The sequence below is a fragment of the Thermothelomyces heterothallicus genome (assembly GCF_042370625.1).
Source record: "Thermothelomyces heterothallicus CBS 202.75 unplaced genomic scaffold P884_scaffold_26, whole genome shotgun sequence".
NCBI classification, from domain to species: Eukaryota; Fungi; Ascomycota; class Sordariomycetes; order Sordariales; family Chaetomiaceae; genus Thermothelomyces; species Thermothelomyces heterothallicus.
Window position 1 is genome coordinate 139,206 of NW_027192587.1, and position 19,248 is coordinate 158,453.

Genomic DNA, 19,248 nt, shown 5'->3' on the forward strand with positions numbered 1-19,248 from the left:
CTGCCACCAGATGAACCGATGCTCAAATGACATATGGGATCAAGGCATGCAATGCTACTCAACATGCTTTTCTTTATGATAATCTGGCTGGTCTAATCTTTTTATTTCGTTCGTGCTTCGTGCCCAACAAACGCCTTTGCGGGTCCTCTTTCCTTCAACCAAAACACACACCAAAAAAAAGGGGAAGAGAAGAACTGAGGGTAAGAGAGGGGGAGAGACGGAGAGGGTGGGGGGAGAGAGAAGAGAGAAGAGGGCGGCGCGGGTTGTTGAAGGATCAGCGATACTTGTCCATAAACTCCTTGTGGAACTTGACGATGCTGCCGACCCACTCGGTCCCGGGGGCGAGGAAGGTGGTGCGGAAGTGAAGCGTCCCCTCCTTCTGGCCGAAGCCGGAGCCAGGGACGACGCAGACGCCCGTGGCCTCGAGCATGCGCAGGCAGTAGAACTCGTCCGGGGTGCGGCCCTCGGCTGCGGCGGCCTCGGCGGCCTTGGGCGGCAGCTTGATGGTGGGGAAGAGGTACATGGACCCCTGAGGGACGCCGCACTCGACGCCCTCCATCTGCTCAAAGGCCTTGTGGAGGGCGGTGGCGCGCTCGTGGAGGCCGTTGAAGATGGCGTTGTACTCCTGGATGTAGAGGTCGTAGGAGGGCTCGCCGGGCTTGGGCGGGTTGACCATGAGCTCGACGAGGCACTGGCCGATGACGGGGGCGCAGAGCATGATGGAGACGAACTTGTAGATCTCGGCCTGCACGAGCGGGTCGAAGCCGACGAGCTCAAAGTAGCCGCCGCGATGGCCGCACTCGCCGATCATGCCCTTGGACACGGAATGCAGGGAGGCGAGCTCGATGTTGTCGTAGGTGCCGGGTTGCTCCTTCTGCATCTGCCGCAGCATGCGCTTGAAGCTGATGAACTCGCCGATGAAGACGTTGGTCTGGTAGACCTCGTCCGCGAGGATGACGAGGCGCTCCTGGCGGGCGAACTCGATGACGGCGCGGATGTCCTCCTCCGGGAGCGAGGCGCCGGTCGGGTTGCCCGGGTTGATGATGACAATGGCGCGCACGTCGACGCCTTCAGCCTTCGCCTTTTCGTGGGCGGCCCTGATCGTCGCTAGGTCGGTACCCCAGTTCTTCTGCTCGTCCAGGTAGTACGGCACGCAGGTGGCGTTCAGGACCGAGAGCGAGGCCGTGTACAGGGGGTACTGAGGAATGGGGACGAGGACGCCCGACTTTTCGTCGGCGCAGATGATGTGCAGAAGGGTATTGACGCCCGAAGAGGCCCCGGCCGACATGTAGATGTCGGCTGGGTTAGCCGGGAAGCCATCCCGCCCTGTGAGAGGTCAGCCGCTGGCCGAAAAGACCGGAGAGCTCTCGGAGGCCCGAGGGGGGGAACACTCACTTTCGAGAAACTCGGCAATGCTCTGGCGGATGGCGGGAGCGCCATTGCTGGGGCTGTAGGCGCCGACGGAGCCGACGGCGGCGAGCAGCTTCTTGGCCCGCTCCAGCACGTCGGGCTTGTAGCCCAGGTGGTTCACCAGCACATCGGCCTTCTCGAGCAGGGCCGGGTTCTCGAGGATACTGAGGACCTGGCGGATGAAGGTGATGGGCTTCTGGTCGAGCTGCTGGGGGTTGCCAATGTTGGCCGAGATGACCTGCTTGAAAGGCAGGTCCGTCGCGCCATTCTGCAGAGCAGCACGGTACTCCTCCGACTTGACGGCAAGCTCGCCGCGCACGGCGTACTTGGCAGCGCGGACGTGCGGATTGATGTTGTCGATGTTGAGCCTGCGGCCCGAGTTGGACGCCATGGTGCGCTTTTGCTGCGACGGGAGGCTTTGGCAGAGGGGCGAAAAGCGACGGGCCGGACGGTCAGGGAGCGGGGCAGCAGGGTTGTATACTCGTGAGAGCGGGGCAGTCGCGGTAGGGCTGGCAGAGACGGCTACGAGAGGAAGAGTGGACTGTTAGAGCAAAGAGAAAAAACACCAGGACAAGGGTTCTTTGTGGCGTCGAGTCAGGGTCCATCAGGGTCCACGACCGAAGGGGAGCGGAGGGGGCCCGCTGAAGAAAATCAAACTGTGGGCTGGGCCCCGGAAGTTTTGCATCTGCTGTGGACCGAGAATTCGAGGAACAGGAAACGAGACCCGTTGAAGCAGGGGCAAATCACCGCGGCGGGATAAAGGAGGGGAATCAGCCGGTGGAAGGCTACTTAGCCCGCCCAGCTGACAGACCAATGCTGAGGAGGAGTGCACCATTCAAGCGTGAAATCGTCTGCCGGCGTCCCCCTTCCGGGTGTTCATCCCGCCGTGTGGCGCGAGCATCCAACGGAGCAGGCCATACCCCAGACGCTGCGTTGGCCCGCTCGTCACCGGCCGAAACCGGTCGTGCGCGCCGAGCTGCCTACGGAGTAGGTGAGCCTGCGACTTGCAGCTGAGAGCAAGTGTCGGGCAAGCGCGGCTTAAGTGGTCCGACACGAAACAAAACCGCGCGTGGAACGGAAAGAAAGGGCGCAATACATGAGGGGTTTCCGGTTGTTACCTCTCTGGCAGTTAGGACCTTGCAGCGCTCGATCGGGCACCAAGGACCCCGCGCCATGCCTCAGTGCTGCACGATTCGCCGTAGTCCCATGGCGGGCAACCCGGGCGAGCAACGGCGCCATCTGACGGCTGAGTTTGACGTTGGTCAATTGCCCAGAGATGCGTGAAAAAAAGAGACTGTAGAAGTGGAGGCGCAGCGGTGGGGAAGAGACTTTTGGTTCGCTGGCGACCGTATGGGGGGTGTTCTTTCCGTTCACTACTGCATAGGAGCGCTGTTAGTTCATTGGTGCTGGCGGCGCGAGGAACTGGTCGCCTCAAAACTCTGTATTCGCACTTTGCGTATGGAGGTATGTGCGTACGTACCACCAGTCAGGGCAATCACTGTCCCTCTTGCTGAGGTTTAAGCAGCATCCATACGATGAGCTAAGGAGATAGTCAATCGAGACCAAAGGAATATCGACGGGTAAGACCAGCATTTATCCGTTCGTTCGGGCCCCGGGCTGCCTATCTCCGAGATTGGAGATAGCGCAGGCGGTGAAACAAGCCGAACTCTAATGTGTGCTCGGGAATAAGTTACCTGGTACGCTGCGGGTATCAGCTAGCCAGGCCTGGATTGCGGAACTTTTCAGGCTCAGTTCGACCTGAAGGGCGGCAACTTAGAATATAATTGTGTCGCCAGGAAGTTCAGAGCAAAACCGAAAGAAATGCTGAGTACTGCGTAGACCCTCGGGTCTGAAATCGTGTCTCAACCCAGCTAAGATACCGCGTGGTGTGCGACTATGTACGGTGTATGTTTGAGGAATCTTAAAGTTACCTACAGAGTAAAAATCGATAGCTAAGGTAAGGTAGACCGTCACTTTAGCGGCTGGTTCTTACTCGAAGGCAAAATTATGTTCGACCTGAAACTCGGACTTTCGCTTGAAGGGATCAGTTATATTGAGATACTATGGTAGGAACTTCGGGTGCTTACACTAAATTGTTCCGACAGTGTGTGAGATACAGAGTCGGGAGGATTTGCTGTATAAACTTCGGGGATGCCATTTTTGACGTGACAACCGTCAGCAGACGGACCCGAACGAGACCCGGCCCGTGAAGCTCGGCCCGTGCGCGCTCTCGCGACCTGCAGTGGTCCGTGCATGATCCGCGCAGCTCCGAGCCGCAAAACCTCGACCCACTGATCGCGGCGACAACGACAAAAGACAACGGCAACGACATCCGCTCCCATACCAGCCAAGCACGAGGGGCGGCCTCGCCAAGACAACCCTACGCAGCAGCAGCAGCAGCAGCAGGTCAAGATGGCAAAGAAGGGTACGCGCCCACATCTCTTCCCTCTTAACCTAAACCTCCTCTCCCCGAGGTGATGAGTTTGGGCAACTCACGCAAGCGACTGACAACACGTTTACACCTCTCTCGCAACCTCACAGCCAAGTCGCGCATCATCAATGTGCGCCTCATCTCCATGGCCATGACGGGCTACTTCTACACCTTCACTCGCCCGCGGACAGCATTGCCCATGAGCATGATCAAATACGACCCGATCGGTACGAGATCTCCCAAGCACCCGACCTGCGTCCTCTTCTTCCTCCCGCCCTAGTCGCTCTTTGGGGGGGTTGAGTTGAAGAAGGTACTCTTTGCGCGAACGGGGACATGGCCAGCTAATGCCCAATTTTCGTCAAACAAACAGTTCGGAGGAGAGTCCTCTTCCTCGAGCAGAAACGAAAAGGCAAATGAAGGCTCGAGCTCCAACAGGAATTTGGGGAGCAAAAGGGAAAGGGCATGGGTTGGTCCCAGGTCTGAAAGGAGGTGGAGAGCATATCTCGCAACTCGAGGTCGAAGCTGCCCGCCAGGAAGTATTCCCCCGCTTGAATCGACCCGATGTACGACGAGATACCGTCGCCTTTGGTTCACAAGCGACGTGTATTATACCATTGTTACGCCACTGTACAAACATAGAATTATGGCCGGCGTTTTACGGTCGGGAGAGAAAATAAGGATTAGAGAAATCTTATTTCACCCTAAGGCTACGGCAACTCTGACTGGAACGGCATTGACGACTGCGTGGGTTCAGTTGTGAGAACCCTGCTGACTTCAAGCTCCTAAATCCCCGAAACATCTCAAGTATCTCACATTAAGGCGATCTCTAGGTTGGTGTGCGGTTGCTTCCCTCGCCATATAACCGTACATCGACAGAACATGGCTGGTAGAAGGAACCAGACAATCACTGACCACGCTCTGGCAGAAAATCACCGCTCTCTGTTCTTCTCATCCTTAACACCGCGAGCTCTTGATGATGAAGCAAATCTCGAGAAGCAATTGGTCTCCTTCCCGTTCAATGACTCAAATCTACCGAGACAACTCTCAGTTCCCCTCGGGAAACAGCACTCTGTTAGGAAGTCACCGGTTCCTGTGACTCGGCTTTCGACCTCAGCCGCCAATATCGTGATTCTGATTGTGATTGCAGCAAGGGCTGCAGCTCCAAGGGTTCTCCAGTCGCCCTTTGCGAACCATACGTCCGTACATTCGTCTTTCTCTGGCTGAGACGTTTAGGATTAGTGGCCGACAACGTTCGGGGCAAGTCTTGGGGACCACTGTCTGAATGTCTTCGTGGATGACGAGCAACAGGCTTCTCGCCGTAGGAATCGTATTTGTTGGTTCCAGGCCGAGCTTCCTTCTCTTCATGCCCCGTCGCAACCGAAATATAAACCCTAGAATCCATCCGTTCAGTCTTTAGTTCGGTACTGTGCTTAGATGATTCTCCTTTCCCCCCTTGTCCTGAGCTTGTGAAGCTGCCCGCCCAATCTTCTGAACCTGCCGTTCGTGAGCGTCTTCGCTTCTTGGGGTGCCTAGAAAGTGTCTCCTTGTTCTCGGGTGTATCTGTGTTCAGCGCCATACTTTCTGCGTAGCTGGCACTGTCTTCTTGCTTTTGTGGAACAGCTGACTGTGTGGCATCCTGTTCATTTATATTGAATGTGCCATCTTCTGCAGCAAAACTCGAGTCCTGCAGTCTCAATTTGCTGGTTGCACTTCTGGTAACCCGCTTCATAATCGATTTTGGCTGCATTGCCTCTCTTCTCCGCATCTTCTCTTGGTCGATTGATGGCGCAGCTGGCTCAGATGGTACATTCGCCGGGCTGCGGACGACAACCCTTCTTAAGTTGTGCAGCGTTGGTGCACGCGACAGCGGTTCTTTGACATGTCTACTTCCCACGGCGTCGCCCTCCCTCTTTGTTTGGTATGCCATTGCGCCGCTCGGATTGTCGCTCTCAACCCGGTCGTTCTGATAATGATCTTGTAGAGTTGCCTGCGGAGCCTCGGCGGTTTGACCTGCAGGGAAGCTCGAGTTCTCCATTCCAAGTACCGAACCTGTAGGGTTGGTCTCAAGGGACGTAGTTTGTGACCGCCGAGCAGACAAAACGAGTTCAAGAGTGTGCGTCAAAAAGTCACTGATCTCTTTCTTGCTTCTGTCGCCGGTTCCAAAGTTGTCAAACTTGTCAATGAGAACTCCTTCCTTATGTGCCCAGTTCTTCAGACCGGCAGCAACGGTTTCCGATCTGGCGTGCTGACGCTGATTCTCGCTCTCCAAGCCAGTTATTAGGTCGCTAGCTGCTCTGAGTTTCGTCTCTAAGTCCTTGATCTGTGAGCTCAGTCGATGCTCCACTTTTTCTAGATGAGCTGACTGCTGAGAGAGCTGCTGGGCAGCCGCTTGTGTCTTTGATTCCTCGACAGCGACCCTCTGGCGGAGTGAACAGATTGTCTCGGCTTGCCGAATTTCGTTTTGTTCCTTCTCTTGGATCGTTGCCTCCAACTTCCTCAATTGATCAATCAGAGAGTCTCGGTGTAAAGTCGTCTCTTGGAGGGATTGTTCCAGTTTGGTCTGTATCCTCTCCATCTTGAGCTGGGTTTCATAGCGAGCGGTTTCCGCTGCGTGCTGAGCCACGGTCGCCAAAGATCGATCCTTCTCTTGAAACGCGTTGGCAAGATCGTGAATCTTCGAGCTACAGTTCTGCAGCTCCGACACATACGCCGCCTCTTTGGCATCCAATTTGCTCTGCAACTCGACCACAGCAGCTGCTTTAGACTCGAGCTCTCTTTTTAGCTTCTCGGCCTCTGCTCCTCTTGCCTCCAGTAGTCGGATCGTCTTCTCGTTCTCGTCATGGACCGCGTCTGACGCTATTAAGCTTGCTTCAAGTTCATGGATTTGGTTCACTTGCTTCTCCGTAGTCGCCCTAAGTATTGCAAGCTCGTTCAGATGCTCCTCACACTCGGCATCCTTCCTTTTATAGAGCGTGGATACCATGCCGTTCTCTTCTGCTTTCTCCGCCAGCTGTCTAGTCAGTGTTTCAATTTGACTGTCTAGCCGCTGCCAGACTTTTCCCAGTTGATGTTCAAGGTCGGCCGACAATTGGCTTGTAGCTTCCGTTGCCACGCTTCGCAACTCTAGAATACTGTCAAGTTTGCCCGTAACGCTGTTCTACGTCAGCCGATGGGGAATAGGTGCTGTAGCATGGTTACGCTCACTTGTCCCATGAATCTTTCTGTACCTCTCGAAGACTAGAGAGGATATCTGGTTGTCCTGACATTATATTCGAGAGCGTTTCAAGTCGGGCGGAAACCACATCGATCCTGCAAATTATTAGCGATCAAATAGAGCAACCAATTACCACACCGTTTACCTGTCCCGGATTCCCTTCATGGATTGTTGCTGCCTCTCCTCCGCCCTCATCTGTTCCTCTACTATTCTCTGCAGAATATCCCTCCCCTGGGAGGAGAGCGCTTCAAAACTGCTTGAGACAGACTGTATGTTCTGTAGTTTCTCGGTCAGGAACCGGACAGAATCCCGCTCCCGACTGAGCTCGGCATCCTTTTCCTCAACCTGCTGCGTCAGGGTGCTTATCTTGCCATACACTAGAAGAGAGTCAGCTTTGAAACCCGGCCGTTTGAGACCTAAGAGCTTACGTTCCATTGCTTCACTCTTGTTCTGAGCGATGGTCTGGCGAACTTTCTCCATCATCTGTTCTCTGACAGCTTCGGCCTTTCGAACAGTCATCTCTGTCTCGAGGTTCCGAGATTTCTCGATTTGTCGCGCCTCCTCAATCGTGTCCTCCCACTGTTTTTTCGAGCGAGTGTACAGATCCTGTTGCTCCTGAATGGCAGAGTTGAGATGCGTTTTGCAGGCGCGGTACTTCTCCTCAAGTCTTCGAATCCGACTCTCGGACGCCTCCAGCTTGGCTTTGACTTCTTTCATTTGATTCTCAACGTGTTCTTTTGATTTTTGTAGGTCTTCGATCCTGTTAGCCTGGGCGTCAATTTGAGACATTTGCTGTGTTATAACGCCGGATCCCTCTACAAGCTCGCGTTTCAGTCGTTTGATGTACTTGTGATACTTCGCTTTCTGTTCTTCAATTGCGGCGCTTTGTTGCTGCGTAAACTGGTTGATCACCCCAGCTATCTCCGTTGTGAATTCGTGGCTGATCTTGGCTCTCCTCTGCCAAACCGTCGGACTGGAAGCCAACGATCCGCATCTAGATCTGCTCAACACATCAGTATTTGACACCATGTAGAGCGTGCAGCAGGCACCAACCTCGACTTCGAAATATTGGAGCTCCGCGACTCTGGGCGAGCACGGTGAACTGGTTTGATCGGTCTGACATCTGCTGTTTCTCTCACTGGCCGATTGACCATGCGGCTCTGATGCCAGTCTCTGGGCTTTTTTGCGGAGTGCTGTGGGTCGCCAGTCAGTGGTACGGGTGCGTTGTGATGGTACCCGACTGCATTTTCTGCCGTGGCAGTGAGCGGTTCTGACTGGCTGAGCCAAGATGGCCTAGAACGAGAAGTTGCGTTGTTACTATGACTTTGTAGCGGCGCGGAGGACGCGCACGGTTTTGCTGTGGATGCCGAGTTCAGAGCTGGGAGAATGCCCTGACAGTTGTTTCCTTCCTCGCTCAAGGCACCAGGCAACCCATGCTCTACCTCGGCCCTCCAATCTTGGGTCGACAGATCTGCTCTCTCGACACAAGGGATGTCTGAGGAAGATGACTTTCTAGCCATCTGCGAATCTTCTCGTCCCGCCTCAGTTCGGTCGAGCTTGTCACTGTTGTGTGATGTGTCGCGATGGTCTCTTGTTGATGGTTGTGTTTGGGGTCGATTCAGAACATTGGTGGCCTTGAATTCGTTGTTGTCAACACCATGAGTTGGCTCGCTGCCTAGAGAAGGCATCTGGGAGCGAGGGCTGCAGGCTGCCCCGGTTACGCGGGGTGAAAGTTGTTCCGTGTTTTCATGGGGGCGGTCTTGGTGATCATGAGTTCTTTTTCCTGGCCTCTTTGTGAAATAGTCGGGCCCAAACTTTATGGCTGGACCATATTCGTACCCCTTGCCGAGATCAATGGATTTGGAGAGAGCTGATGGTTTCTCAAGTAGCACAAAATCATGATCAACGCCCGCTTCCACGTAACCTCCCTGCCGGTCCTCGCCATTTACCTCTGGTGACCGGGAGGGAACAGAGAGATGGTCCTGCTGTTTGATCCCGGCTGCTTTGGTATCTTCGCCACAAATGTCGAATTCGTTTGGTGAGTCTCGCAAGCTGTCTGTTGCAGGCACCTGATCTGTAGAACCAAGTGCTCGGGCTTGTCCAGGTGATGAAAACGCCATATTTGTCCGAGGAGTCTAGCCCGAATTCGCTTCGGTCATTTAGAATCGTGATGCGGGACGGATTCGAGATTAACTTACACGAGGAGTAAGTGTGCAGTGAAATGAAAAGCTCTCGGAAAAGTCAATTTGGGACTGCTCTAATTATTCTGCGCCTTCCCCGTTGGGGCCAGTTGGTGGGTGTGCGACGCAGCTTGGGACCCAATCGAAGAACTCGTGACTACCTAGGTACCTTCCTTACCTGAACGGCACGAGAGACCATCAAGTACTAATTCCTATTACTTTGTGGAAAGTATGAATTGTTCTCTTAGTGGTACCCTGCCATTGATGAATCAAGTCAGATGCCACTGAAGTAATTAGTGGTCGTTGAATTAATTAATTAACAAACGGTAGCAAAGCGAACTGTCACAAAAGTTCGTTTCCAGCCCGGTCACGATCATCGGCTTGGGGGAGTCTTCTGACATACTGGTAAGCTCGTCTTAACGCCAGCAACTAGCCTTTCCCATGGCCGATCTTTCTTCTCTGTCACTCTGCTTGTCTATTATACATTCTCTTGACCTTTCTCGCGACCATGCTCATATCCATCAGCCAAGATCGCTTGCTAAGCTGCAAGATCCGTTGCTGCAACTTCGCGTGCCTACCCCGGTCCACCCTGGACGTCAAGGGTTTCGTACCTGCCAAGACGGCGCTTGCCCCGACAACGGACGAGGCCATCGAACCGCTTTCTAGGTAAGCCTGCAATGTCTTTGCTGGCCTGGAGGACTAACTACAGAGCGTGAAAGGACCTTTTGGCATCACGCAAAACCCAAACTGACGCCGCGATGTGACGGTCGACTCGTCCCGTCCAATGGACCCCGACTTCGAGCCGCCCGCGCTGCATCCTAACGACCGCCTGCGCTCCAATCGGCCCCTGCATCTGCCGTCTTGGCATCGAGGGGGACCGGGGTCAGGCCCGAGTACCCCAATCGTTCCAGCCCACCCAGATCGTTCTCGAGTCGAGAACCGTTGTTCTGGCCCCTCCCTGCATGCTGCAAGTGCCGCCACATGGGCGGGCGCTTGTGAGATCACAAAAGATCGACTACGTCGCCCAATGGGATTGCGAGAATGCGGGACAGAAAGTGTGAAGTGAAGTGATAGAGGGCCTCCATCAGGAAGTGAGAGGTACTTCGTAAATGCAGTGGAATGCCGTGCAAATGCCGAGAGTGACGCAGGGGATGTGGTGCTGCAGAACCAAACCAGGCACAGAGGACGAGATGCACCTTTTGTCACAGATCCTACGTGGGTTCATCCGGTACGAGTAGGAGCCACGGTAGCTATCTGATTGGGGAATGGGAGGGTACGAAGCCATTGGCGATACTGAGGTTGTTATAGGGGCCGATCACTTGGTTCTGGTGTGTGACCAGTCGCCGATTTCACCCTCTTGGCCTAGTTGCCCTCAAACCGACTGCAGTAATTCGCCTCATATACTTGCCCGTCACATCCTGGTGCCGAAACCACGCAGCTTTCCCTCTCTTCACAATCTTCAGCTCCTCTCATTCTCCCGCATCTCGCCGCAGCTGGTCCCGCGGTCATACGATAATTATCGTCTAACATCGTCTTATACAACCCAAATCGATTTGTCGACTTGCTCCAAGTCGCAGAGCACGGGCAATTAGGCCAATATATATATCCGAACAGAGAGAAGGACCATGGCGGACATGGACACCTTCCCCCTCGCAGCAGACGGCAGCGATGGGTCTGACGGGGCATTCGACGGCAGTGACGCTGGGGCGGCGGGCCCTTCTACCGGCGGCGTGGTCCTTTCCCGTGGCGCCCTAATCGCCATCATCGTCGTCGTTGTCATGGTCGCCATCCTAGGCAGTAAGCCCCCCTCCCACTCCCCCCCTCAAACAATCATACTCCCCTCCTCTCCAATCCGCCCGTGTTCAAAGTTAACGTGTGTTTCCCATAGTCGTCACCTCGGTCCTCTTCTTTGTCGCCAAGAAGCGCGAGTGGACAGTCCGAGAAACAATACGGAGATCGGCAAGAAAAGTCGTCACCGTCATGACGCCGCGACGGACCGAGTTCCCCAAATCAGTCAAGGAAGGGCACAGCAGGTTGGCTGATGTGCCGCCGACGCCCAAGATCACGCCTGAGCACCTCGACTTAGAAAAGGGCCTGGAAAACCCGAAGAGGAAGCGAGCAAATTTCAGTCGCAAGTGAGACAATGAGGCGGCCGAGGCTTTTTGGCGGATGACGACTGCTGAGAATGTGGACCGAGGTTGTCTCTGAAGCCTTGATGAAAAGCAAACGAGGCCAAAGACGATTTGCGCTCGCGGCCATCGAGTCGTTTCACAGGAACAATGAATCAAGGGATATCGCGATGTTCTTTGTATATCATAGGGCGTGCAAAGAGGCGAAGGGGGGTCTATAATCGGCGGAAGGTGTTGTTGCTTGCGCTCCTCCTGTCTTGGCGCTTGCTCGGCTCGGGTGTTGGTTGCGGCTTGTTCTTCTTCTTGGGTTCCGGTACGAATGTGATTTGTTGTTCTCCAACAACATCACCAGTCCGCACCTTGGCTGTACGCGTCTGTTTCTGCTCCCGTTCTCCAATCGCCGTGTCCCTGATCTTGCCGCCCCGTGCCGTCGACAACGAGACTTGCATAACCACATCGTTCTTCGGCTTCTTGGGCTTGCGTTCAGCTTCGGAATCGCTCTGTTCGTCACTGGAATCGGTAGCAAAACGGGCATCCTGCTCTGGAGCGCCCTCCACTTTGGTGCTGGGGTTGAGCGCTCGGAACTCGTGGCTCGTTTCGTCCACTTTGAACTCCTCGTCTTCGAAGAGCTTGCCAAAACGAGAGTCGCCAAGAATTTCGGCTTCAAGGTCCACCTTAGCCCTCTTCTCCTGCCGCTGCAGAATCTTGTCGGCCAGCTTCTGATTGACCTTGACTTTCTTGACGCCTCTGATGCGGCTGGCACGCTCTTTCTCAATCTTCTCCTTGACTCTCTTTGCCCGCTCCTCTTCCCAGATGTACGGGTTGGCAATAAGACGGGCCTGGTCGTACAACTTAGCAGCGACAAAGTAGCCGTGCATGTAGGGCCGGAGCAGGTTGGTCTTCCCAACGAGGTGATCCAGGCTGAGCGACTTGAGCTCGGGTTTGGTAAGGAACTTGTAGTTGTCGTAGGTCTCGGTCTGCTTCTCGTTCTCCATCTCATGAACAAGATTGTCAAGGAAGTGGCACCACCTCGGGGCGAGACCCAAGTTCGGAATGAAGAAGCAGTGCATCTGTTTGCCCTGTAGCCGATTGTTAGCAAGCCTATCCACGAGGTGCCTGACCGGTAAGCCCGTACCTCGTTCGCGGTCAAAATCATGCCGGAATCTGGCACATGCGTGACGAAATTGAGGTCGACCAGCGGTTCTACCGATGTCCAGAGATCCCCAGTCTGCTCATCCCAGATCTTGATAATCCGCTTGTCGGCCGAAAGGAGCTTCCGCTCCTCGGTAGGCGTCTTCAGATGGATCAGGTTCTTAATCGGAAGCCCCATGCCCTGGTCCTTCTTCATAAGCGGCCGTGGGTTTCTCAGATCGAAGATGCGGATTTGGCCGGTACTTGTCCCCAGAGCAAGCGACAAGCCATCATCGCTATAGTCTAGAGCGGTGACTTCGCCGTCGTGACCTCCAAGAACTGCCACCCTGCCTTTTGTCCGAGGGTCGTAGAATTCGACGGTGCTAATCGATGTGCCAAACGCACAGAGACCGTGCGACTTCTCTGCGACCGCTGCTACGTTGACGGCTCCCACATGTATGCTCCCTTGTAAACCGCTTCCAGCTTCGTCTTCGCCGACATCAACCTGCCAAGGGCGGAGAAACTGGCCCCTCTCCAAGTCCAACCGGAATACTTCGCCGAATCCAGACCCGTCCGCGCTCAACCCAACCGCCGGGACCAGAACTTCGGTGCTCTGGCGCAGATAGGCAAGATCTCGGCCGAAGCGTGGTAAGCGAACTTCATAGTGGCATCCCATCGGCGTGTGAAACTCTAGCGATCTGTCGTTCTGAAGGTGCACGCTCTTGGTGTAGTCAGAGCTAAGGAAGACGAAAGTCGTGTTTTCGGACTTGGTGTGGCGGGAGAAAGACAGGGAGAGCTCTTGAGTTGAGTGAACATGAAACTGGGGCTTGTATGTCCCCGTGCTCATGATCCAATTGCCATCTTCGCTGACTCGGACACAGTTGCTTGCTGTTAAGGTTTGATGTTAGACTCGAGACGGCCAAATCAGAACATGGAGTCACTAGCGTAACTTGCCTTCTTCAAACTCGAATTCCTGTAGTAGCTCGAAGTTGTTGAGGTTTTCGGGATCGTATTTCGACGATCTCTTCCTGCGGCGCGCGAGCCAGTCTGGCAGCGGCCTCGCCGTCGAGGGCCCCGCGACGGTGTATCTGTTGACATTAGTCAGGATATTTTTGCGTTACTTTGTATAAACGAAAAATACAGTGAGCAACAAAAACTCACACAGGTACCGGACCCGGATTTGTCAACTTCATCGTGGGTGGTGATGTCGCCTGATGGAGGAAACCCAGGCGTCGCAAAGCGGCGAGGTCTTGCTCTCGCGGGGGCAGAAAACCAAAAAGTTTCGACCGCCCACCAAGACGGGAAGGCGGGGAGCGTTTTTGCTGGTGTAAATAACTAGTGTAGCGGAATAACCCATACATTATGTACACGAGATAGTTACCCTTGACCCGCTTTTGATGATGAGATCAGATTGGGTTAAGCATCCGCTACTCCGTAGTTATGTGGGGATGTCCTCCAGATTGTGTTATACAGTGCAAGTATCTAATAACTACTGCGTCTTCTGTATTGATCTTGGTTCCCGCAATTTTACGCTGCTCACGTTTATGTCTCTTTTGCACCAAGCACTTAACTATGTTGAGTCGTTCCTGACCAACAAACGTACCAACAATCGAAGCAGATGCAAGCGTGATAGAAGAAAATGGTCTCTCGCTAGAACATATCATGTGTTCTGCGGAAGGAACTCTTTTGCAGGTAGTTAGTGCATACGCCAAACACCCCGTTTCTTCGACCAACGCAGTGGAAACGGGGCATGTGCCACTCCTAGCTTGGTGGCTTGGCAACACTGAGGTAACCCTGTTGACTTGTGGTGACTCGGCACTGTGTGCACATTGCTTCCAGCCTCAGGCCGGGTAGTTTGCAACGACATACTTGAAGAAGCGCCTCAAGTTGCACCAGACATACAGCATACATCCGCCATCGCAGAACTGCTTTCTCTTCATCGCATTGGGATTTTGTTAGCGTCGTCGATATCTGTGTGTTGCAGAACCCAACCCGTCCTTTCCGATGTCGAATTGAGACCTTCGTTCCAGTGATCCCGAGAACGGATTAGTCGTCACTAACTCTCTCCTATTTTTCGGTTCGACTGCTCGGACTTCTATCCATGGCTGCTGATCGTTTGTGATTTGCGGGGAGGGGGGCTGTCCGATTCTCTATTTCTCGCTGCCATGGAGCTCGGCAGCTCGGCGCATAGAACACGACATCCACAATTCAAAAACTCACCTGGCGCTGGGAAGAAACCGACCGATCACCTCCCCCGACGATTGCTTTTTCCATCCGAGTTCCACTTGTCGTGAGCTTTTGTCCGTATGCGCCAGCTCTCCACAGACCGCGCCCCTGACTACCGGCCCCGGTTAATGACCGCCCGACCTTCGAGCCCGCGTTCTTGTGCGGCACATCCCCCGATATGGACGCAGGGGAATATGAGACAAACACGCTGTTGATTGTAAGTAGCTGGCTGTACTGTTCTCAAACCTCCTTGGCTCGACGAGACGCTAACGGGCCTCCTTCGCAGAGTAACCTCTCGGCCATCTCCTTCCGCATATACGAGCCCATCGCGGCCCAGTCGTCAGCCTACACTTTCAACGCGAGCGATGTTGAGGATGCCTTGCGCAGCGATGGCCACCTGGTTTACATGGACGCCGTCCGGCGCGGCATATGGTGCTTCTACCTCTTCTCTGGCGACTCGACTTCCGCCAGCCACTCCGAACGGCTCGGTCTTCACGACAGAATGGAGGTTTGTGGCTATCCATTGGGCGTCGTTGGGGATGGCAACCTGGAACCCGTCGGACTCCTGAAGAACAGGCCGCTAGGAACAAGCACCATCAACACGCCGAGCAGCTCGTCGTCCAATGGCTCTGCCTTGGACATGACTGTGAGAGGGGCCCAATCCTTCAGCTTCCCTCCTACTCCTGTGGTCGTTGATGGCAAAGTTGCGTCAACTCCGGTCGGCAACGCTAAGGGATACGGATCTGTTCCGGCGCGGGAGATCTACCAGTTCTTCATCACTGCCGTCTTGTCATCCCTCACGTCATACTTTTGCCGCGCCGTTGGCGCCATTTTGTTGAACAGCCGTTCTGCGTTGTTGCCTCCCCAGGTCTTCAACTCTGGCGATGCCGACTGGGGTCAGGCGCCACGCAGCTCGGCGCTCGCCACTTTCCGTACCTATCTGACCACCACCGGGTCGCTAGTTATTTCTCTCCACGTGTCTATCCTTCAGGGGCTGGTTTCCTCTGCTGATGTCCTACGGTCGAGTCTTCTGCACGCTGGGCCAACCGTACTTGCTGCACCGTTTGGAACATTCGGTATCCTGCAGGGCGTGGTGGATACCGAAAACCAGGTCGTCGACAGCGGGTTTGGCCAGTCACCGGACACCCAAGTCAGCCGGCTCAGGTCAGATCACAGCGACAAATTCCTGCAACTGAAGACGACCTGCTGCAAGCTGCTCCAGATGAGCGGCATGTCCCCATCGTTGCTGGACGGTTGCTCTTGGTTGAACATCCACTTCTTCCAACGAAAACCATACGAGCAAAGGCCAGATGGGAAAAGAACACCGCTTGTTGGCTCCGGCACAACCGCACCATGGCCCGCCGTGCTATGTTTCCGCAAACGCAAGATGGAGACCATGATGGATGTGTCGCTCGAAAAGGCTCTGCCCGCGACAGCGGGTACTACTGCCCACTTGGACCCCCTGGACCAGGCGAAACTATGGTGCCAGGGTGTATCGGAGAGGGAAGATGCCGTCTCCAGGAGGAAGAAGGAGAAGGATGTGGCTTCAGAGCTTGACCATCCCGAACCGGACGTGAGGGGCAATCCACAGACAAACGGATTCTCGCCCATGGCTCTCTGGCGCGGCTCTGCGAACGGAGGGCCGCCCGGTGCGACAGGCACCATGTACCCGACTCCTCCGGATGGCGTGCAGCTCTCGGGGGTTACACCGTCGTTTGATAACGGCCAGACTCAGAGCCCGGACGGCCAACCTACAACGACCGCTGCCGGAAATAACCTCACGGCCACCCAGCGCGACCCCCCTGCCCCGGATGGCTTCAACGCCGGCTGGGAAGGCGCTGATACCAGGCCGGAGCAGCCAACAGCCAGCTTTGGCGAGGATAATCTGTTCGGAGACCTTGGCGAAGACATGTTTGAAGGGAACGAACTAACAGATGCCGACTTCAATTTTTTCGACGAGAATCCTGGTGCCGGCGAGATGGACTTGACCGGGCTCCCGGAACTAGCGACATCCACCATGGAGAACCAAGAGAACGATAATCACCGATTCCAAGAGCAAACCCAAGGCTCGGCCGGAACGGATAGCAAGATGGATGCCCGCCCAATCTCGCCTCAATTCACCAAACCAGAGTTGAGGCGCGCCCGCAGCACACTGGCTGAGGAACATCGGCAGCTTACTAATATACAATGCCCTAATCGTAATTCTGCGGTCGGGATAAAGAGGAATCCTAGTCCCTTCAATCGCGAAACCGTCTTCAAACGGATCTGCGCCTCGATTCGCCCTCCGTCGTTGACGATATCGAAGCGACGAGAGCCCTTTCGGCGTCCCAGCCTTTTTGAAAAAGTGGATTTTGATCCAGCATTGTCACCCGCTATCAGAAAATACGGGGAAAGGGGGCTGTTTGACTTCACATCCACGGCGCTGAAGGAAAGGGAGAACAGGCTTCTTCCACCCGGAGGTCCTCTTACTCCCGGCAGAGGCTCCGGCTCAATAAAGCAGCGCAAGAATCTGAAGGAGCTTCCTTCAGATATCAGTTCCATTTTGGCAAAGTTGGCAAGTGCCAACTCTAACAGTTCGAAGCAACAAGATGACTCGCGCTCGGAGTCAGACGACGACAGCTCGCCATCATTGGATGAGGATGCGATGGAACAGTTAGGGCGTGCTTCCTCGCCAGCCAAGTCGAGCGTGCTGCGGAGGCGGCCGGAAGACGACGTCATTTCTATGGCTGCCTCGTTCAGGGAACTGGAAAACATATCGGCAGACTCCCCAGGCTGCGGTCCTGTCGACCTTTCGCGGTTGTCCAGCTCGGAAATTCCCGATTTTCCCCTTTCGAAATACTTTGCTGATCCGGAGCCGGTGCCGCTCCGGATGTCTAGCTCCGACGAGGACTTCATCACCGTGGCTCAGATTCTGACCGAACAAGCAGCAAGCGGGTTTCTCAAACTGGCTACACAGCGCCCAAGCTCAGAGGTCCAAGATCTGCGCCGAAGCTTGGTCAAGGCAACCCGCTGCTCCATAAATGGTTTGCAAAAAGCCCTACCACGGTCCTTGGCGGCGGCGGTCGGATGCCGGCTCCGTCCGCTGGCGGAGGTTCAGGACGTGCCCCTGCTCGTACAGCCTAACGGGAGGGTGCAGGTGCGGCCGGCTGAGTTCCCCAAGCCGAGCATATTTCTGATTCCTACCCCTCACGTCGAGCTTCGGCGTTACGAGACTCAACTCTCGGTCCTGCCATCGGCCGTTTCCTTTTGGGACATGCTAGGTCTTGGGCCAGTGCTAGGGCCCAAGAGCGTGGTGGCCGTGTGCATCGTTCCTCAGGCCCAAGGCATGCAGGACAATGCTTCTGCGTTCCTCGACAGGGTCCAGAGCACGTACGAGTCCCTGCACTTGGGGCCCTTTGAGAGGTTGCCCACCATCGGCAACATTGTGGACGGTCTCGTGTTGCTCTCGTCGGATCATGATGCTGTCTCTCCGGGACTCAACCAGCCTCGAGCACGATCGGCGTACACCGACCAAATGACGAATCTCGCCATGTCTCTTTCTGGCTTATCCATGTCAAAAAGGAACCTGGTTGTTTACTTTGCATACGCGCCAGACAACCCCGGCTCGATTGTGGACTCGTGCTCTGCCTTCCAGGAGCTCTTCGAGCAGTATAAGCGGTGCATGGCGGACAGAAAGAAGCAGGTGACCAATGAGCTGGTGCTTCAGCTCGTACCGCTCGATGCCGTGGCAACAGAGACGTCACTGGTCGTGCTGTCGCCGTCGGACTGCGCTAGGCTCTGCGTCGAGACCTATGATCGATGTGCGCTCTTCGGCGGCCCCATGCCTTCGCCGGCTATCATGCTCGAGCGAGCCCTGCCTCGTGGGATCGACTTCAAGCTCGCCGCCACGCCATCGCCGAACCTCCTCCGGGAGAACTCGTGCATCCACGTCGCCTACGCGAGGAGCGTCGACGAGCGCTGGGTCACCGCCGCCTGGACAGACAACAGGGGCAGCACTCAGTCAATGGCTTCGTACTGCCTCGGCAGGCGAGGCAGACCGTTGTCGAGGGCTCTTGGGGATGCCCTGCATGAGATCTGGGAAACGACGCACGACCTGATCTCAACTTGCAAAGTTCATTGGCGCGTGGTCGTCACCAAATGCGGCCCGATGGACCAACACGAAATGGAGCTCTGGACGGCCATGGCCCAGGCCGAGAGCCGTGCCAGTGTTAGCTTAGTCCTCCTCACGGTCGAAACCGACCCATCCCTCCAACTTATCCCTCCCGCCGCTACGATTCCATTATCCGCTCCCTCCGTCTTCTACACGACGCCAGTCTCCACCCCGCAGCCACCATCCGTCCTCTCCCCGGACCAGTCCGGAAACCCGTCGACGCCAGTTGGCAACACAGGCACCCCAGCCGGTGCCACGACCCCCGGCGGCGACTCCTCCCAGCAACAACAACAACAACAACAACAACAACAACAACAACAACAACAACAACAACAACAACAACAACAACAACAACAACAACAACAACAACAACAACA

The 19,248-nt window shown here is 55.2% G+C and overlaps 6 protein-coding genes across 6 annotated transcripts in view; 3 read left to right on the forward strand and 3 right to left on the reverse strand.

The window, feature by feature from the left end:
* Positions 1-274: 274 nt before the first annotated feature.
* On the reverse strand, positions 275-1,801 carry P884DRAFT_302387 (pyridoxal phosphate-dependent transferase; the record flags this gene model as incomplete). Its single annotated transcript, XM_069444939.1, has 2 exons — positions 275-1,326; positions 1,396-1,801. The coding sequence occupies 2 exons, from the start codon at positions 1,799-1,801 to the stop codon at positions 275-277; spliced, it is 1,458 nt and encodes a 485-aa protein (XP_069294687.1).
* A 1,845-nt stretch (positions 1,802-3,646) lies between these two features.
* P884DRAFT_263521 (mitochondrial 54S ribosomal protein bL33m) lies at positions 3,647-4,547 on the forward strand. The gene is made up of 3 exons (XM_069441766.1): positions 3,647-3,835; positions 3,952-4,068; positions 4,212-4,547. Exons 1-3 carry the CDS (start codon positions 3,823-3,825, stop codon positions 4,256-4,258), a joined length of 177 nt encoding a protein of 58 aa, XP_069294688.1. The 5' UTR covers positions 3,647-3,822; the 3' UTR covers positions 4,259-4,547.
* A 366-nt stretch (positions 4,548-4,913) lies between these two features.
* On the reverse strand, positions 4,914-8,084 carry P884DRAFT_208409 (uncharacterized protein; the record flags this gene model as incomplete). Its single annotated transcript, XM_069438872.1, has 4 exons — positions 4,914-6,993; positions 7,046-7,150; positions 7,201-7,432; positions 7,484-8,084. 4 exons carry the CDS (start codon positions 8,082-8,084, stop codon positions 4,914-4,916), a joined length of 3,018 nt encoding a protein of 1,005 aa, XP_069294689.1.
* A 2,512-nt stretch (positions 8,085-10,596) lies between these two features.
* Positions 10,597-11,681, forward strand: P884DRAFT_263523 (uncharacterized protein). The gene is made up of 2 exons (XM_069441767.1): positions 10,597-11,032; positions 11,124-11,681. Exons 1-2 carry the CDS (start codon positions 10,861-10,863, stop codon positions 11,372-11,374), a joined length of 423 nt encoding a protein of 140 aa, XP_069294690.1. The 5' UTR covers positions 10,597-10,860; the 3' UTR covers positions 11,375-11,681.
* P884DRAFT_302391 (WD40-repeat-containing domain protein) lies at positions 11,580-13,688 on the reverse strand (the record flags this gene model as incomplete). The annotated part of the gene is made up of 4 exons (XM_069444940.1): positions 11,580-12,443; positions 12,500-13,379; positions 13,461-13,583; positions 13,657-13,688. The coding sequence occupies 4 exons, from the start codon at positions 13,686-13,688 to the stop codon at positions 11,580-11,582; spliced, it is 1,899 nt and encodes a 632-aa protein (XP_069294691.1).
* Positions 13,689-14,899: 1,211 nt separating this feature from the next.
* The window catches only part of P884DRAFT_272234 (mediator complex subunit 13 C-terminal-domain-containing protein), a gene marked incomplete at both ends in the record, with an annotated part of 4,872 nt that continues 523 nt past the window's right edge, over positions 14,900-19,248 (forward strand). The window contains 2 exons of the mRNA XM_069442506.1: positions 14,900-14,938; positions 15,008-19,096. Coding sequence (XP_069294692.1) covers positions 14,900-14,938; positions 15,008-19,096 — 4,128 coding nt within the window. The remainder of the gene's footprint in view (positions 14,939-15,007; positions 19,097-19,248) is intronic.

Bases quoted from the DNA above. Each gene is read 5' to 3' on its own strand.
- P884DRAFT_263521 (XM_069441766.1), top strand. The intron at 4,069-4,211 runs GTACGAGATCTC...TCAAACAAACAG, and splicing joins GATCAAATACGACCCGATCG to TTCGGAGGAGAGTCCTCTTC.
- P884DRAFT_263523 (XM_069441767.1), top strand. From the start codon at position 10,861: ATGGCGGACATGGACACCTTCCCCCTCGCAGCAGACGGCAGCGATGGG. The intron at 11,033-11,123 runs GTAAGCCCCCCT...TGTTTCCCATAG, and splicing joins CATGGTCGCCATCCTAGGCA to TCGTCACCTCGGTCCTCTTC.